This window comes from Corvus moneduloides, chromosome 4 (assembly GCF_009650955.1).
Source record: "Corvus moneduloides isolate bCorMon1 chromosome 4, bCorMon1.pri, whole genome shotgun sequence".
Classification (NCBI taxonomy): Eukaryota; Metazoa; Chordata; class Aves; order Passeriformes; family Corvidae; genus Corvus; species Corvus moneduloides.
The window spans coordinates 66,643,219-66,661,316 of NC_045479.1; the positions used below are offsets into that span (position 1 = coordinate 66,643,219).

Genomic DNA, 18,098 nt, shown 5'->3' on the forward strand with positions numbered 1-18,098 from the left:
ATAGGATTCTTTTCTTTTCTTAATCTTCAGTTTATTTTCCTTTTAAAATAACCATATCAAAATTCCAAAAGTCAGCTACTGTCATGATTTCCAGATTTTATCTTCTACCGCCCAATTAAAAGAAAAAAAAACAATCTTACCATTACTTTTAAATCATTCTTCAAATATTTTCTTAAATTTAGGAATGGGAAAGAAATTAAATTCTCCTAATAAATGAAAGTTAATAAGCTCTTTTCTATCAGAGAGAAAGGAAACCTCCCAGGAGTACAAAATTAAGCAGTACATAAGTGTAGGACAAATAAGGTATCACTTCAAAGGATAGCTGGAAATTGATTTCTGATTAAAACAAAACATTTAAAACCACAAAGGTCTTTTCCAGATCAGGAGCAGTAAATTTCTAAAAGTAACATTTTCCCTTCCTCTAAATATGCACTTTTACTATAAGAAAGGAATGAAAAAGGAAGTAACTTTTTAAAATACATTATTTATATATAAATAAATTGATATGTGGATGCTATATATATATATGTATATATATATATATAAATAATATCTGGATCCAACATTAAGAGCCAAATTTCAGCTGCCATCTGTCATGAATTAATAATACTGGTATTTTACTCATTTTTATGTATGTATCTTTCTCTATCAGATTTTGTTCCTAGCCTAATGCTTACGATTATAAATCTTTAGGAGAAGGGGTGCTCAAAAATAAAACAGTGAAATCTGATTACAAAAAAAATGTGTGAAAGTACAGCTTTTTCAAGAATCACTTCTAATTAGGCTACTAAATCTAGGATGGTGCAGGACTTTACAAAATGAGTGGAAAATGCTATATATTGTCACAATACAGAAGAGGAAGATCACAAGCTATCTAAACAATTTAAAAGCCCACTGGTCTTTTTTCATCTGTTTTTAAGGTTTCAAAACAAGTTTTTAGTTAGGGAAGAAATAATACAAGTTTCCAATGAAAATGGAGTGTGGTAGAGAAGACAATATAATTTGGTAAACAGCCATTATCCCGCTCAGTATTGTACTTTTCTTTAATAACCTAGCTGAATTACATTAAGGTGGTAGAGCTGCTCTTCGTCAGGGCTCCACTTAAGTATTCACTACATTGTCACATGGAAACTGATTAGCTCAGCTGCCAAAAACAGGCATTAGTACAAGAAAAAAAAATGGTCTGATAAGTAAAGAACTTGAGGTACAAAGTTACTCATGAGGTTCCTCAAGAAACAATGTCGGAGCTCATCCTATTTCATGCACCCGTCAGTAGCTTTGGTAAAATCCCAGAACTCTCCAACAGCCCCTGCAGATGACACGAAGTTGGGAAGCATCACTAAAACAAAAGAAGTTAAATTATGCAGGAATAATCAATCAAAGGGCTCTGAAGACCAGAATTATAAACAGCCAGAGGAAATGGGTATAAACTGCTAATAAATAAATATAAATAATAGATTGTAGATTTTAACAAAAATCCAATCTGAAACATCGGAGTAGTAACAAGGATCTGTTCCACAGCAACAACATTCCTAAAGAAGTTGCATGAAGTATCCCAAAGGGCCACTTACAACAGCTTTGGACTGGGTTATGAGAGGAATAACTGCTCCATGAGGTAGCTGATGCTGATAGCAGGGAGTGAGACCAATTGACCAACGTGACTCCTTCCAGTTTCACGTCCCCAAGATAGCCACGCTCACGCCAGCAGCAAGCACTTGAGTGTGCCATTGAGGCTGTCGGCTTTCAGCAGCCCTGGGGCTTTCACTGGAGCCTCTCCCATGCCTGATGCTTCAGCACTTCTCTATCAGTGCAGCCTCTGGTACAGGACACTCCAAAGTGCTTTACTAGTGGTGCATGGAGCACCAGCAGGGTGTGTCCCTACCAGCAGTGAAGGACATCAGCTAATCAGCATGTCTCAAAACACTCACACACTGAATTTGAGGCCTATGAAGAAAGGGATTGCTCCCTTCCTATTTAAAAGGAGTAAGAGGTGCTAGAAGCACTAAGATGAAAATACATTGATTTTAAACAGCTGCTTGATGCAGCAAGAGAAAGCCAGCTTTCTTCCCTTGTTTTATTCTGAGGACTAGATATTCATCATATTGATGCTTGAGGGAAGGTATGCAATAAAATTACAGCTTTCTGGGCATCAAAATGTCTTATTAAGGCTTTGTGAAGCATGTACACTGTAATTCAGAAGCTTAGGCTCATCACTGGTATGGGTAAATTCCCCATATGACAGTCCTAACTGCAGTTCCCAAAGAACAAAGCCAGATTGAGTTGTAAACCGTTTGTCACACTGGGATATGCAATATATTCCCCCTTACAAACTCTTCTCCATGAAAAACTACCCCCCTGTGTGAAAAAAAAAAGGATTCATGACTTAGCTCAACGGGACCATAAAACGAGTACAGTAAAGAGGGCAACATGATCCAAACAGACTGAAGTAAACCAGGAGACAGTCTAATCCTGGCTTTGTTATTGTTTTACTATATGTGACAGTCAGGTCTCAATTTTCCCACCAGTAAAATGACAATAATGTGACTTCCTTTTTTTAATTTTTTTTTCTTGATTTTCTGAAGAACTTTGTAATTCATAGCTCAAAAATTAAAAGCAAAGAAAACCAGTAAGAGCAAGGAGCACTGAGCAAACACACGACAGTGATCCAATAAGAATGTCACCCTGATGCATAAGACAGTATCATGAATGTCATGCCCCAATGCCATAAGAGTGGGTGTTCATGGACTGCATCTTGAGAACTAGGACATTTGTCACTGCTGTATACTGACCCCAGGTCACTTCACTAAAAATTACTGCAAGCCCTAAAAATTTACTGAATTTCCCAGAAAACACTGGAAAGAATTTAATGCATTCTCAGTATCATTTTGTGGAAAACAGAGAGTGTTACAATTACCACAGAATCACAGAATATTCTGAGTTGGAAGGGACCCACAAGGATCATTGAGTCCAACTCTTAAATGAATGGCCTGTACAGGGACTGAACCCATGACCTCGACATTATTAGCACCATGCTCTAAACAACTGCGCTAATTAAGGAGAAAATGATCTGATTTTAGCACACCATATTGGTATACCAGTTGTTCTCTAAATACCTCACATCTGCTGCATCAATGTGTGCAGTATGGAAGTCCACAGCTTGGGGAACTGGACAGATTTTTCTCATATACAAATCCCAACAGGAAGGTTACCCCGAGTAGGTCTTGTAACCGACTCCCACTGTAATAGCTGTACTCTGGAATTCAGTATTTTAAAGTCATCAGCAAACAAAGGAAGCTGATACATTTGAATTCCTCATTTGAATTTCTCCCTGTATTTGAAAACTAACCAGGCTGTCTTTAGAGATTTTCATCTAGCTTTCTTTACAGCAGTTTCATCAAGGTTCAGCTAACTCTCAGAAATACTTAAGAGATTGTTAAAAGCCAAGAATTTATCCTTAAATCTTGTTTATATCTTGCCACAGACCTTCACCTGTGGTATCATTATGTGTACCTGCAATACACATCTAGGAAATTAACTGACCAGAAATTCCACCTCCAATTATTTCATAGTAACAGAAAATTGGATCTCTGAAAGATATAATCTGATATAACAGGAAGGGGGAAAGAGAGAATATGAGGCTTGTTTCAAAGTGATTTACAACACAGCAGGAATGCCAGTGTCAGTGTATGGCATTCTTTATTTTCATGATGCCATTGAACTGAGTAAAATGCACTGGAAGTCAGAGGGAAATAAAAGTTGTGTATTTGGATGACGCCATTCACGAACTTTTGGTAGCTTAAATTTGGCAGGTGGCTGTTAGACTGAAACCTCATATTAGAACCAAATGGGATTTAATATTGCATCTGTCTGGGACAAAGCTACATCTCCACATGCCCCAATACTCCTCTTAAACTGTGATCTCCAACGCAACTTAAGTAGCAGCCAATACTTCCAGCCTCAAGGGTTTTCTGAAAAGTGCATTTTCATGTGTATATGAGCACATGTGAAAGCTTAAAGAAAACAGACCAGATGCTGATTTCATTTACAATGGATTAAATCTTGAAAGGCTTCAGTGCTTCTACACTTCATTTTCCACAGCGTAACCACAGCAAACTTCTGACTACTGCCTCTTTCTCCTAAAAGGAAACTGTACACCAGGATTTTTAGGGTAAATGGCATTGCTCCTGACATGTTTATCACTTCAGACTAAAAACAAACCCTACCTTTGAAAACGCCAATGACCAATATGAGCAAATGTTTTCAGAGAGCAGGATACTGGCCATTCTTTATAGCTAAACACACGGGTAAAATATAAAAATGACAGCGGATGTTTATGGAAACATAATTTACAGCAACAATGCAAAAGGAAATAACAGAGACACTCTCTTCCACCTAGGACTGTGGTAATGCTGGATTCATATTGCTTTCTTCACGTCTTGCTCCATCTGTTGTTTTGTGTCTGTAAACACTTTTCAAAAGCTTTCACTTTGTCTACACAGGTGCCTAAATTTAAGTCTGCCAAACAACTTTATAGAGTAAATAGCTCAGTGGTAAGACCCCTTCAAGGGCTAGTAAGCACAAAGATATCACCTCTGCCTCTGGAAGTCCCTAACCCGAAGTTTCACTGCCTTTATCCTAGATTATCTCAGTCCTCATGTCCCACTTTCGTAAGTTTAAATATCTCCAGTGGTTTCCACACGACTCTTTGGCCTTCAATTATGTTTCCTGGCAAACTTTTTCTTCTGACAGGTCAAGAAAGCTTCACTCTCAGGCTGTCTGCAGTTTTGCTGACAGGCAGGAGGCTAACTTCCTTTGAGTTATAGAATAAGCCACACATATTTTTTAGGAAGGACCAATCTTGGTATTACTGTGTTTCAAGGCTGCAATAAACACCTCAAACTCTGTACATATTCCTGAGGCTCAGGCCTGATGGCAAGAATCAAAGCCTCCCTTCAGTACTGGCTAAATTCCCACTGGGTTCATTCCTAATTGAGACCACGCTTATACAGACTGACAGAAAGTTTCTCAGAGCAATGAATGTAAAATTCTGCTCCTGTATCTTGAAGGTGCTATTTTACATAAATATGCATATGTATTTGCATATATGCTCCCCCTCCTGCAGAGGTGGGTGGGTCACACTGCAAACAGTGCATAATGATAACAGTGCTGAAATACAAGCTCACTTTAACTGTTGGAAAGCACTGCAGTTATAGAAAAAATTATGTGCAGCTATTTCATAAGCATTTACCCAGCAGATAAATACATATTTATGCATATGTATATTTTTCCCTGTGAAATACAGATAATAGTCAATACAAAAGGGCATTCAAGGATGTCACAAGACAGCTGCACATACCAGAAAAATAGTAGCAACTACAAACTGAGGATGCTCCAAGCAATGATGATTTGTGACCCTGAGCCAGTGCACACCGGGACAGATGAAAACAACTTGTTCCAAAGCTGCTATTGGGGATCTGACATGTTTATCTATTTGGCCCACATGGGGCTGTGTCTTCTAGCACTGACAGCTCCTGCAGGTTGGCAGCTTTTCAAAAGCTTGTCAGGCCTTGATAGCATTCCTATTCCTGCGGAGCTGGGCGGGTCGCGCTGCAGATCATACCGTGATAATCGCGCTGACATGTAACCCCGCGCGCACTGTTAGCACAGCCACAGAAAGGGGCACCATTGCTTTGCAGCTATTTACCCACTGTTTACCCAGCTGACAACATTTTGTATTTCGTATTTATTTAGCACAAGGAGTAAAATAGAAAAGGCTTTACGCAAACTCACGAGAAACTTCGATGTACTGACATAATGTTTCCAGCAGGATCCCAGAGGTTGGGGTTCCTATAGAATTTCTTCGCCAGCTTTCCAGCCTCTCATGCTGTTAAACATCTCTCTGTTTTACACTGCATTTCTGGTGGTAATGGCACAGAGGCCTTCAGCAGAACTACTTTCTTTTGCTGACCATCTTTATTTTACTCACAGGAAGAAATCACAATTTTTCCAGTTTGCAAATAGCTTGCAGAATTTGTCAGGGATGTGAGGATCTTTCAGAAAAAGACTATGGCACTTAATAATGCCATTCCTGCAATAGGAGCTAATGGCTTCTGTACAGGAAAACTTCAGAGAAAATACATCCCTGCTACAGAAAGATGATTATCCATTGCTATATTTTATATATTTATTGACTATAATCACTTTCACTTTCTGCATTCGTCTGTCATTCTGGAGGACTTGCTTATTACACTGTGGTACTTACTGTTGTTTTATAATGAGGTTTACAAGCATAGGAAACCGGACAGATTTTTTTTCAAGCTGCCAGCTAAGGAAGTTTTCAACCTATTACACAATAAATTGAATAAAAACTACAATGATTTAAGAAATTGTGACTCCAGCAGAACTACTGATTTATTTCATCAGGAAAAATACAGCAGGAAATAAAGCTGTAACTTAATATATGTAAGTCAAATTAACTAATTTAGGTAAATTAATAGGTTTTAAAAAGGAAGTTATTAAATTATATATATGTATACATTAGAAAAGGGAGCAGGTTACAATGCTTTGGATCCTTCTTTGCCAGAATGTCTTAATATAGAGCATTAGACTCTAAAATGTAATCTTGCCAAGTAATTATATCCACACATGAGAACAAATTGTTTGGGATCCTGACTTAGCTTTTGGAGGTATCAGTAGCTCATAACAAAACAAATATCTGAAACGGAGAGCTTTATTAAAGTAAGATGAATCTACCCAGCACAGAGCATTCTAAAGTTCATATTCAGCTTTGTTTTAAAGAACAGAAACCCCAAACTATGCACAATCTTGCACTGCAGTCTCAAAGTTGTTATACCTCTCTCGCCCCATCAGCGTGCTTTTAACACTCCTTCCTCAAAGTCATTAATAAACACATCATTTATAGGTGGAAACTTAATATTCTAATCAATTTCTACTCATTTTAGTAGCTGTATTAAGCAGATTATTTTTTCCAGATGACTCGTACTCCAGAGGAGTACAAAGGACACACTTCAGACCCTTGTAGTCCCAACATGTGTGGTTTCCTCACACTGGGAAGGCCTGGAAGTGAGCCGCCTGGCCCAGCGCCAACCCAAACCACGGTCAGTCTAAACACAGCACCGGCAAATGCTACTTTCTGACACTTCACTGCTACTGTAGAGTATCCTTTAGCATCCTCCTCAGGGGCTGAGATTTATACGCAGCTCCTCGCGCAACTTCCTTCATCTCATCCCTTCCCTTCACTGCAAGATTCTCCCAGCCAAGCACAGTGGAATTAAAGAGAAACACTCATGTGACATTGTCTTGTGTTACCTGGGCATTTATGCAAGAAGCTACATTTATAAAGTTATTGAATGCCCATGGAGACCTGGGAAATCAGCACACCAGGATGCTCTGCAAGGCTTCTCAGTCAGTTCTACCCATTTAAATATATTTTGCCTCAGTGCTTTTTTGTGAAAAGTTAAATATTATCTGAATAGTTAAACTATTAGTTTACCACTAAAAGAAGTATTTGAACCTGCACACATATTTAGTCCAGATATGCAAGTGGTTAGGAATTTTATTCCCTCCTTTCTGGTTACCACAGATAGGTAAGCATGCATTCTCTATTCATCTTAGGAAATGCAAATTTTCTTTCCAATACAAAGTGAGTTTTTTCTCTACAACATCTATACCAAATGGCACTGTCTGACTGCACATTAGTTCTCCTGGCTCCATCGGTGTTCTGCTCTTCTTGGAAAGCACAAGGTCCATAATGAACAGCGGTGGTTTGGCCAAAGGGAAAATGTCACCAGCTTGGACTGAGGGGTGGCTCATGCAGAGTGCTGCCACCTCCAGAAAGGTCTGGGCTCAGAAAGCCCCACTGAAGATAATGGGAGGTGACAGCACTCAGCATCTCTCAGGAGGCAAGCAGAAGCCCACAGAAACAGAAGTCTGCTTTTCACACAAACAAAATTTGTCTTCTACAGAAAGCCTACACCAAAAATCAATTTGTAGTCTGAAAATTTGCAATTATGAGTAGTGCTGTTATTAATGCAATATCCTGGGAGGGGTAGTGGATTTTGAGTCAATTACTGAGATGACAGAAGCAAGGTAAGTGCTTGATAAAGCATGCCAGGAAGAAATTTCCTGAAATACCCAGAATCTGAGTTTTACAAAAACTGGCATGTGCAGCATTGCTGAAGTCCAGATAAGGAACAAGATATTCAGACTGGTACTGTATCTCTTCTATACAATGACAGCAAGTGTTGCTCTCAAACATGAGGGCAAAATAGTCTCTTGTTCCACCTGTTCAGCTCCTGCCTGCAATCACATTAATTCAGGGTCAGTTACCTCTTCAGAGCTGGCAGCAGTACATAGTAATTTAAAACCACCCTCTGGTGCCTAAAGAAAATACCAAACACAGCTGAGAATTCAAATTTTCTTCATATCTGGGAGAAGCAGGAAACCAGTTTTCATGTGTTCCTGTTGCAAGCATCTGGTTTTCACTCATAGCAGTCAACTGTGCTTCCAAAGCTTCAGTTCACCATGTCTGCTAGAAATATTGAAGGCTAAATTGTCATCTTATTATCTCAAGTTAACACATTGTCACTGGGCACAGGCAAGGGACTACAGCAGATCCCAGTGGAAGCTTTTCGTAAAACTAGTAATTCTAGATATTAACCAAAATGTTAAAATTGCCACTTACATTTTACTATGATTTAAACCATCCAAATTGCCTCTGCTCTGTTCAGTATTAGAGTAAAGTAATCCCAGGGATGCCAGGAAGCAATGAAAGAGCTGTCTTCAGTTATTTCCTTCCAAATGCTTTTAAATGAGGAGGGTAACCATGACCAGAGGAATTGAGAAGTGAACACTCTGAGCTGCATTTTTCCTGTCTGCTGATATTTTGATGCTATTTTCATGCACTGCAGGGCTCTTCCGCACAGCTGATCTCTTGCAGGTCATCAGTCACAAAGGAGATCATACAGCACAAGAAACTCAATTGATTAAAGATAATCTGTATAACCATGGGAGGTGAGATTATCAAATCTTGGTAAATTTCATTGCACAACGAATCTGCAGTTACCCAGAGAAGAAATAAATAAATAAAAACACAAAACCAACCAAACAGAAAGAACTTAACAAAATTTAACTTAGGAAATAAACTCCATGGAAAAGGAACTGACCTTTTTTACATTTTTGTTTACATCAACCAAGTTGAGCAGGAAGATGTGGTCCTTTGCCCCAACTAGTAGCCGGCCCCTCTCCTCATCTAGCAGCAAGGTTCGAAAATCAAGCCCCTCTGTTGAGCCCAGGAATGGGATGCAGCTGTTTGAAAGCAGCAAGTCTGTGGGAAAACGAAGAAAATCTTTATAATCAAAATGTTTATATATGACTCATCAGTGTCTTTTATAAATATATGCAACCAGCATGGAGTGTACCAGGGAAATAAGTGCAGTCTTGGAGCATGTCTTTCCAGAGTCACAATACAATTCCTGTTAACTTTGGGTTTCTCTGGGGTTTTTCTTACTTCCAAATTGGGTAATATTTACTTTCACAAAATACTTTTCTATATTAAATTTTCTTAATAAATTATCTGTATGGCATAAAGGAATGAGAAATTCAACAGAAATTAGAAACCAAGAAAGACATATCTTTGCAAAATGTGTGCTATATCTTTCCTTCATTCTAAGAAAACTAATTCTATTTACATCACCATACTCATGGATACACATGATCAAGGATCAATACCTCACTGTATTTGGTGCTCCAGATATAAAGCAGCAAAGAAGGTCAATGCCAGCCAAGAATAATTAGGAGCAGGAAACAGTGGGTAGGAATATTTGAAGATCATCCAGTTCAACTCCCTCACTATGAGGAGGAACATCTTTCACTAGATCAGCTCGCTCAAAGTCCCACCTAACACAGCCTTGAACACTTCCAGGGATGGGGCATCTGCAACTTCTCTGGGCAACCTGTTTCTCACCATTCTCATCATAAAAAATGTCTTTCTTATATCCAGTTTCTATCCACTCTCTTTTAGTTTAAAACTATTGCCCCTTGTCCTGTCACTAAAGGCTTTGGTTAAAAAGTCCTTCCACATCTTTTTTACAAGCCCCTTTTATATATTGAAAAGCTGCAATAAGGTCTCCTCAGAGCTTTCTTTTCTCCAGGCTGAACAACCCCAAACCTCTCAGCCTGTCTTCATATGGAAGGTGTTACAGCCCTCTGATCATTTTCAGGGCTCCTCCTTCCAAGGTCCATGTCTTTCTTGAACTAGGTGCCCCAGAACTGAATGTAGGACTGTAGGAAATTAAGAAAAAAAAAAAAAAAAAGATGCTCTATGAAACTAATGAAAGAACCTATACTGTTGAAAAAAAGCTAAAAGGCTGTAAAATAAAAATTCTGTAGCATTTTGCCTAATGAATACTCTGTGGACATAATTCTGGACAAGGACACAAACAACATATAGAAAAGAGCACAAGGATATTTAAGTCTTGTTGGGTAGTCATTACTTTGGGGAAAAGAAAATAAACATGTGAATCAGTTCTTCCACAAGCAAACTCTCCAAGCTAAACTATTTGGAAATCTTCAGACAGAAAGGCAAATCCTGTATTTAACGGGAACATAAAATTAAGGGTATTTCCACCTTCCTGGCACTGGATGGACAATGTAGCATTCCTGCTAGAAAACCCAGACTTACTGCACAATTTATTGGCATATCCTGATCATGATGAAAATTAGGGCCAGTGTTTTGGAGAAAAAGTCCTGAATTAAATAAAGGGAAAAAAACCCACCCGAACATTTTTCTCCAAGGTCTCACACAAACCAAGTCACAGGCAAGAAAAGATTAAGTTCTAGTGCTGGCTAATGAACAGAACCGTGGGAGAAAAATATTTTATCATTATTAATCTGACTACCTGGTATATAATTATGACGATTATTTTTTGGCTCAGTCACTTCTACTTAAGTTTGTGTACTTTTGTCTGGCTCAGTGCAGGATGTTGTTATGGTACAATCTGAAAACAAATTGTCATGCATTACAGCTCCTACTCCCCTAGGTGAGATTTATTTGGCAGTACTTTGGGAAAAAATCTTGCTGAAAAATTTTATCTGATGCTGAGCACTACATTACTATACACCAGCACTGTCCTTTCCCACATATCTTTTGTGAAGGCAAAGATGTCAGGATTTGTTTTCTAAACTAGTAACACTTTAAAAGATGTTTATTAATTGCCAGCAAGATCACTTTAGAAGCAGCTTATGGTTAACATGGTACTATAAAAACCTCAGTCCTCACCTGCAGGACACAGGTAACTAGCATACAGAATATGAGGAAAAATTCCTTCTCATCTGCAGCCACAGGAATTTGATCTGAGGAAGGATAAATTACATGCTTGTGCAAATGCTCTAAAGCACTTTCAGCACTTAAAGCCATGCAAAGCATGGGCCTTTGCAAGAGTGTCAATTGCAAAAATATGTGGATTTGATTCTTCTCCACATACATGAAGGATGATGACTGAGACTGCTGTCTACTTCCCATTTCCTTATTTGAAAGGAATGATCTCTGAAGAGACCATCCCAAATGGACATTTGTCATCTGTTGTTTAACAGTTCTAGAATTTCTCAGTAAAAAAAACCCCACCTAGAACAGCTACAACAGTGAGGGAAAATGCTGCCTCATGACTGAAATGCCCAAGTGGGAATGAGCCCTGCCTGATGCCTTGTACAATCATTTATTTCACTGCATCATAAGGAAAACATCTGTAGAATATTCCAGATTGAAATGACAACACTGCACACTCCTTTCTTACTGGTGCAAATGACAACACAAGCTGCAAAGTGGTGGAGAATTAGGTTTGGTATTTACTATTGAAAACAGCTTGGAAATAAGACTCTGAGCACGGCCACTGATAAGATTATAACTGTAATATGACCTAATAAAACTTTACAAGTAAATATTAACAGAGGGTTGATTAAATTTCAGCTAAATTAATAATTGTTCTCAGTCTATAAAACAACACATTTTAATCTTACACGTTGAAATTTCCCTTCACAGCGAGACATATTTACTATCACCAAGGATATTACACTGGAAAAATTTACTGTGAAAAGCACATTTCCCAATGATTTTCAAGCTTAGAGCAAGCTGTTGATTTGAATCACTGCATCTCTGTAGCCTGGCTAACACAGAACCAGCAGTCTCACAAGGTACAGTAACAAAGTTACAGGGATGGTCTTTCATGAGTAGGTGTTCAGCACTCAGTTTATGGTCTCTATTTGCTGTTTTCCTCAAAATTAAATACTTTTTTCCAGCCCCGTGACTAAATAAGTATCCAGCTAACTCCCCTTCTAGGTTAATATTTCACTGCTGAGTGATAGAAGCTGGAATAGCGACTGGGTTTATTCATTTCACACAGTATCTCAGTGGACTTGGCTCAAAACAGCATGATCATTGCTTACTTATAAAATCTCCAGCAGCAGAGCCACAGCAAAGAGACTTCAAAAGTAAAAATTTCATTCTGTTCTGATAATATGTATTTGCATTTATAAAACATATTTACACTTGTTAGCATCAAGTCACATGTGTGGTGACCATGTTGCCATTCCTCAACTCCAGCATGCTGTCACAATGCAGCAATGTAGAACCACTTGGCTCAGAATCAGAATGCCCTTTGTGACTAGTTACAGATTTTTTTTAGTGACAAGCCATGCCTAAATTAGCAGAAATGGAACATCTCAGCCACTTTCAAAACAGTTACAGACAACTTTGAAGGACTCTGAAACTAAAGGCTGTATAACTTTCATATACGGGAAAGAACAAAGGTTGCATCACTTTCATTTAGGTAGGAGCAAGTCCTTTCTCATATTGGAGAATACACATGAAGGTTTACATGGGCATTGTAGAAACTCAAGCAAATTTCTGGGATAAAGAAAAGTATTTATAGCACGACTGCAGCAATTTATCCAATTCCTAAAGTATGCTGAGTTTAAAATTGACCAGTTGACCGCAGATATATTGGTATGAAGGCAAAGAGAATAAATACTTCCAGACTACTACAAATCTCTACAATGTACTGCAAGAAGTAAATTACATTTTGTTTAGCTGCATGTCACCATGGACAAAGCTGTGCATGTGAAGTGGCTCTCACTGATATACAATACTATTAGACCTGGTGAAAAACGTAATATTCATAAAACAACAGGGCCTCTCCAAAAGGATACAGACAACTGGGAATAGAGAAAACATGACTTTCTGTGTTCACAGTTTTGTGTTAAAACCATGGTTATGAGAAGCCCAAAAAAGAATTATGTACTAAACCACATGTTTTGCAGTTAGGGAATTCTCTGTTCATCTTTCAGGACTGAATTGTTCCCCAGGGGGGTATTACAGTTATAAAAGTGACTGTGAAAAGAACACTTTTCCAAAGATTCCTAAAAAATTCAGGAGAACTCTTGCTGTAGAATTTCAGGCATTTCAGGGCATTTTCACATCAACCTTCAAGCATCTCTATGGGTTTGCTCAAGAGAGAGCATACGTAACATATCCAACATCTCTGTTTGCAAAATGTCATTATTTCAGGCAGGTATATAGGAATGACGTTCTCTAAGATACAGAGGCTTAAATATAAAGAATGTCATGTTTCAGGCAATTTGAGACACTTCTCTACTTTTATTAATTTTCCAAACATAGCTATCCAGATATTACTGAAAAGCAGACAATCTACTATAGTAGGGTAGCTCAATTTCCTAAACTAAGAGCAACTTTGCAAAATAGTTATAGACTGATAATAATAAAGGACCTCTGGAAGCAATGCTAATAAAGAATTCCTATTATAAAAACTTGGACTACCTATTCTCCCATAGTAAAGGGAGCTACAGGTCACTGAACAACTACATTAAGTCCCTAACAGGCCAGTTTCATGTCTTTGAGGTATGCCAAGCAACCTCTCTCAGTTCATAGTCTTCTGTAAGGATGTGCAGGTGGAGCCAGTTTCTGCCTCGTGGATGTAGGAACATTGCAACAGCACTGTGGTAAACTGGAAGGTGAAGGGCAAGGCAACGCAGAGATGTGTGTCTGCACAGTAAATCCGTGTGCCGCAGCATCTTCCATCCACGGGAGCAGGAAAGAAGCTTCAGGATTGCCAGTGAAAAAAGCAAGAATTATGCAGTGCTCACGTGGCTGCCATCGGGTGTGAGCCCCCGCCAGCACAGCTCTGTGCAGGGAATTCCTCTCAGTGGGTGGAGAGCAGCATCCAGAGGCAGAATCGCAGCTGACCGTAAGCTCTCATCGCCTCTGCGTGGGCGGCCGGATCTCGGGCCAGGTGCTCAAAGAGGTTGAGCGGCTCGACCGTTCGCATTGCCGGCGGCAAGCTGATCTCTGCAGGAAGGCTCTGGTTGCCCAGGACAAAGTGCTCCAGGCGTTTCAACTGCAGGCAGCAGTGCAGGTATGCCATGATGTCCCACAGCCGCCGCGCAAATTCCCTCCTGCGCCACTGGCACAGCGGTACGGTGGTCAGCACGTGCATGACCACAGTCTTCCAGGTCGAGCTGGAAAAACCTGTGCCCCTCAGGATGCAGGTGAAGAGCTGCAGGCATTTCAGGTGCAAGCTCTCACACGGCACCTGCCTGGCGACGTGCTGGAAGAATTTTGCCTCTGCCACAGCGTACGTCTCAGGCCACGCTGTGCTTGCGATGGAGTCGGCCTCGGTGGGCTGGCTGCTCACAAAGATGCTGGAGCCGCCTTTCTGGGCCTCTGTGGGCTGGCTGACCACAAAGATGTCGGAGTCCCCGTGGCGCACCCCAAACAGCATCTCCACCATCAGGCTCTTCTTGCCTTTGCTCAGCCGGAATTGGCAGGACCGGCTGCAGGGCTGAAACACCAAGTGCCATGAGTATGACTGAGGCAAATGCAGCCACGAGCATCTCACCAGCTGGTAGAACCAGTGGGAGGTTTTCTCCACGTCCAGGTAGGAGCCGGTGCAGAGTGTCTCTAGGAGGCTGGGCTTCTGCTTCCGCCGCAGCTCCTCCTGCGAGTGGTGCAGGAAGCACAACAGCTTCTCGCCCAGCTGCTCCCTCTCGCACGTGCACACCAGCTCCACACGGACGCAGAAGGTCCTTGCTGCCATCTGCCCTGCACTGTTCAGCTCCAGGTGGAAGGCATGTCCCGGCGGGGGATTCAGTGGGACCAGCACGCGGTACACCACGTCCTGCTCACGGGGACTCCAACCCTCAAAGGCACTGCCCACCCCGATGGCTTCTTGAGGCACCGGGTAGAAACTATTGCTCACGCTGTCAATAAACACACGCGTGAAGTTCTCCATCAGCTCAGCTGCCATTGAGCGACCTCTCTCCACGTCCTCAACAGGACACTGTATGCGATCCACTAAAAGGATCCCTCGCTTATTCCCAATGTCACGGGCGTCTTCTTCCGCTTCAATTCCACCACGGCTGCCTTTGTCCTTGCCAGCACCCCTGCCTTCTTTTTCACTGGCAGCCACATTTCCACTTTCTTCTTCTTTTCCATCTTCATTCTTGCCTTTCACATTCTCATCCCTGTGTTCCTGATCCTTCCCATTCTGATCACTGGTTCTGTGTTCACTGGAATGCCCGTCTTCCTTCACCTTCACATTGTTGCTGTCTCCTTCACTTGCTTTATCAGCACCTTCTTCAGTTGAAGCAACATTGCCGTGCTCCTCTCCATTTCCATCTTCATTCTTTTCTCCCTTCATACTGGCAGCACTGCCTTTCTCATCTTTGTCTCCAACATTGCTTTCTTCATTTCCAACATCATTCTTTTCTTCCTCAGTTGCAGCAAAACCACAGTGGTCTACTGCATTCCCACCATCACTGTTGTCTTCCTGTCCTGTCCAATCACTGCTTCTCTGTTCACTGACATCACTGCTTTCCTCCACCTTCAGATCTGTGTTTTCTCCCTTTCCATCTCCCTCGTATTGACCTTCTTCTACATCATCATTGTTGCCTGCCTTCGTATTTGCATCATTGTTTTTTTCTTCATTTCCATCTCCTCCTTTCTTTTCGGCATCATGGTCTTGTTCCACCTGCACATCCTTGTTTTCTCCTTCATTTGCTTCAGCATGGCCTTCTTTATCTCGAGCAACATTGCCAGGCTCTTCTTCATTTCCTTCAGCAGTGTTGCCTCCTGGCACATTCCCATCACTCCGTCCTTCATCTTTCTTTAAGTCGCAGGCATCTTCATTCTTCACATTTTGGTCTTCCTTCACCTTCACATCTTCATTTCCTTCACTGGCATCATCTTCCTCTCCTTCATTTGCAGCCACAGGACTGCCTTCTCCTTCATTTTCATTACCGCTGTCATCTGCCTCCACAGTCATAATATTGTCTTCTCCATCTTCCTTTGAATCAATAGTGTCTTCTTGCTGTTCTTTTCTTCTCTCATCTCCTAGGGTCTTGCAGGAGCTCTGGTCCTTGCCACTGCTGTTGGCTTCACGGCTCCTTTTCCTGCAGCTAAACCACAGGCCCAAGAGGAGCAGGAGTCCAGCAAGAGCCCAGAATGGCCACTGCTGCAGGGCACCAAAGAGCAGGGCTCCCCAGCCCTCGTCCTGCTGCTCCGGGGGCCCTTGCTCCAGCTCCTGCAGCAGCCGAGCCATCTCGCGGTCGAGCAGCTCCTCACACTCCTGCATTCGCCGGTGCGTGGCCTCATCCAGCCCATCCCCAGCTGGCTGGGGGTACTGCATCAGGCTTTGCACGAGCACGAAGAGCAATGACAATAAAGCCATGGTCTGCAAGAGGACACACAGAAGGGTTTCAGTAGGGGTGGAATGGAGGCAGCCAGTGCAGGGCAGGAGCCACGGGGATGTGGCAGCAGGAAGGAGAGGGCCCCCGGCAGCTGGCAGGAGGCAAGGCCTGCACCGCTGCCCCAGCAAGCACCGAGCCTGAGCAAGGCGCTCCCGCCAGGGGCTGGGCCCTGGATGCAGGGACAGAACACACGCCCCGGCTGCCAGCGCTTCTGCCCCAGCCCTCCCCCAGCCCTGCCTCCCCACCGCCTGTGTGCACTCACCCCAGGCTCTACTGGGGGCAGCGTCAACCAATGGGGCCTTTTATAGCTGCCCCCATTGTGACACGGCCCCTGTGCTGTCACGGGCCCCAGAGCGCATCACAGGCCAGCCCCACCCGCCATCCCCAGCCCGGGAACTCATCATGGCCCTGGGCACCCAGAGCCTCAAGAGACACAAAGTGCAGACCCATCAGTCGTGAACCCCAGAGCTTCCCTGTACAAAGCAGGCACAAGCGCCCTCCCACACAACCCTTGTCAAATATAAATTTGTGTGACATGATCCATGGATGCTCTTGGTATATAGGTGTAAGCTTTTATTTAATCTTGGAGGGGGTCATTTTTTATTAATAATATTTATATTTATTACTTTTGGGGCAGGATGTCATATAGGCTAATGTTTTGTTACAGATTTAGTGAGAAATCTTTCTGAAAGAAATCCAGGCTTCTTGAATGATGCACAGGAAGACGTAACACCCTCCTAAAGAGGCCCAGTAAGTTAATTACAAAATTTTGGTGTCTTCAACAACCTCTCAGCTCTTAAAACTCTATGGTTCAACACAGTGCAAAATTCCTGGATAGCCAGGATTTTGTTCAGAAAGTAGAACGTCTCCTTTTTCAAATTTGTAGCAAAGATGTACATCTGTCACTCCCACCATCTTCAAAATTGTCTGCCTTAAACAGAGTTAACCAGTCTCTCTGACTTGTCTGATATTGCGCTGGTTTATTAAAGGAAATTCTTACTCTTTCTGCTGTCTCTGTGTATTTATCTCCAAAGGACTGTGAGTACGGAAGAGTCATCCCCTATGTTCCTCAGCTCTTCTTTGGGGAACTCACCTATAAATGGAACTGCATAAACGGGGAGGGAGGAAAAGGAAACAGGATGTGAATCGAGCACCTGCATAGTGACCACAAATGTCCACTGCTAGACAGACACTGACGTCAGGCAGATCATGCCCTCCAAATAGTGCTCAGAAAGAGAACAAGTTTGGGATTTCTGAAACTGCTCTGAATTGGATTTGCTTAAACAGATGTCATTAGTAAAAGTAATCAAAGAAAGAGT

At 41.6% G+C, this 18,098-nt stretch overlaps 2 protein-coding genes across 2 annotated transcripts in view; both read right to left on the bottom strand.

Moving 5' to 3' along the window:
* SEMA3D (semaphorin 3D) overlaps window positions 1-18,098 on the bottom strand; it is a 134,773-nt gene that overhangs the window by 69,671 nt on the left and 47,004 nt on the right. Inside the window, exon 3 of the mRNA XM_032106293.1 lies at window positions 9,186-9,346. Coding sequence (XP_031962184.1) covers window positions 9,186-9,346 — 161 coding nt within the window. The remainder of the gene's footprint in view (window positions 1-9,185; window positions 9,347-18,098) is intronic.
* On the bottom strand, window positions 14,029-16,348 carry LOC116442812 (inositol 1,4,5-trisphosphate receptor-interacting protein-like 1). The gene has a single exon (XM_032106295.1). It carries the CDS (start codon window positions 15,729-15,731, stop codon window positions 14,235-14,237), a length of 1,497 nt encoding a protein of 498 aa, XP_031962186.1. The 5' UTR covers window positions 15,732-16,348; the 3' UTR covers window positions 14,029-14,234.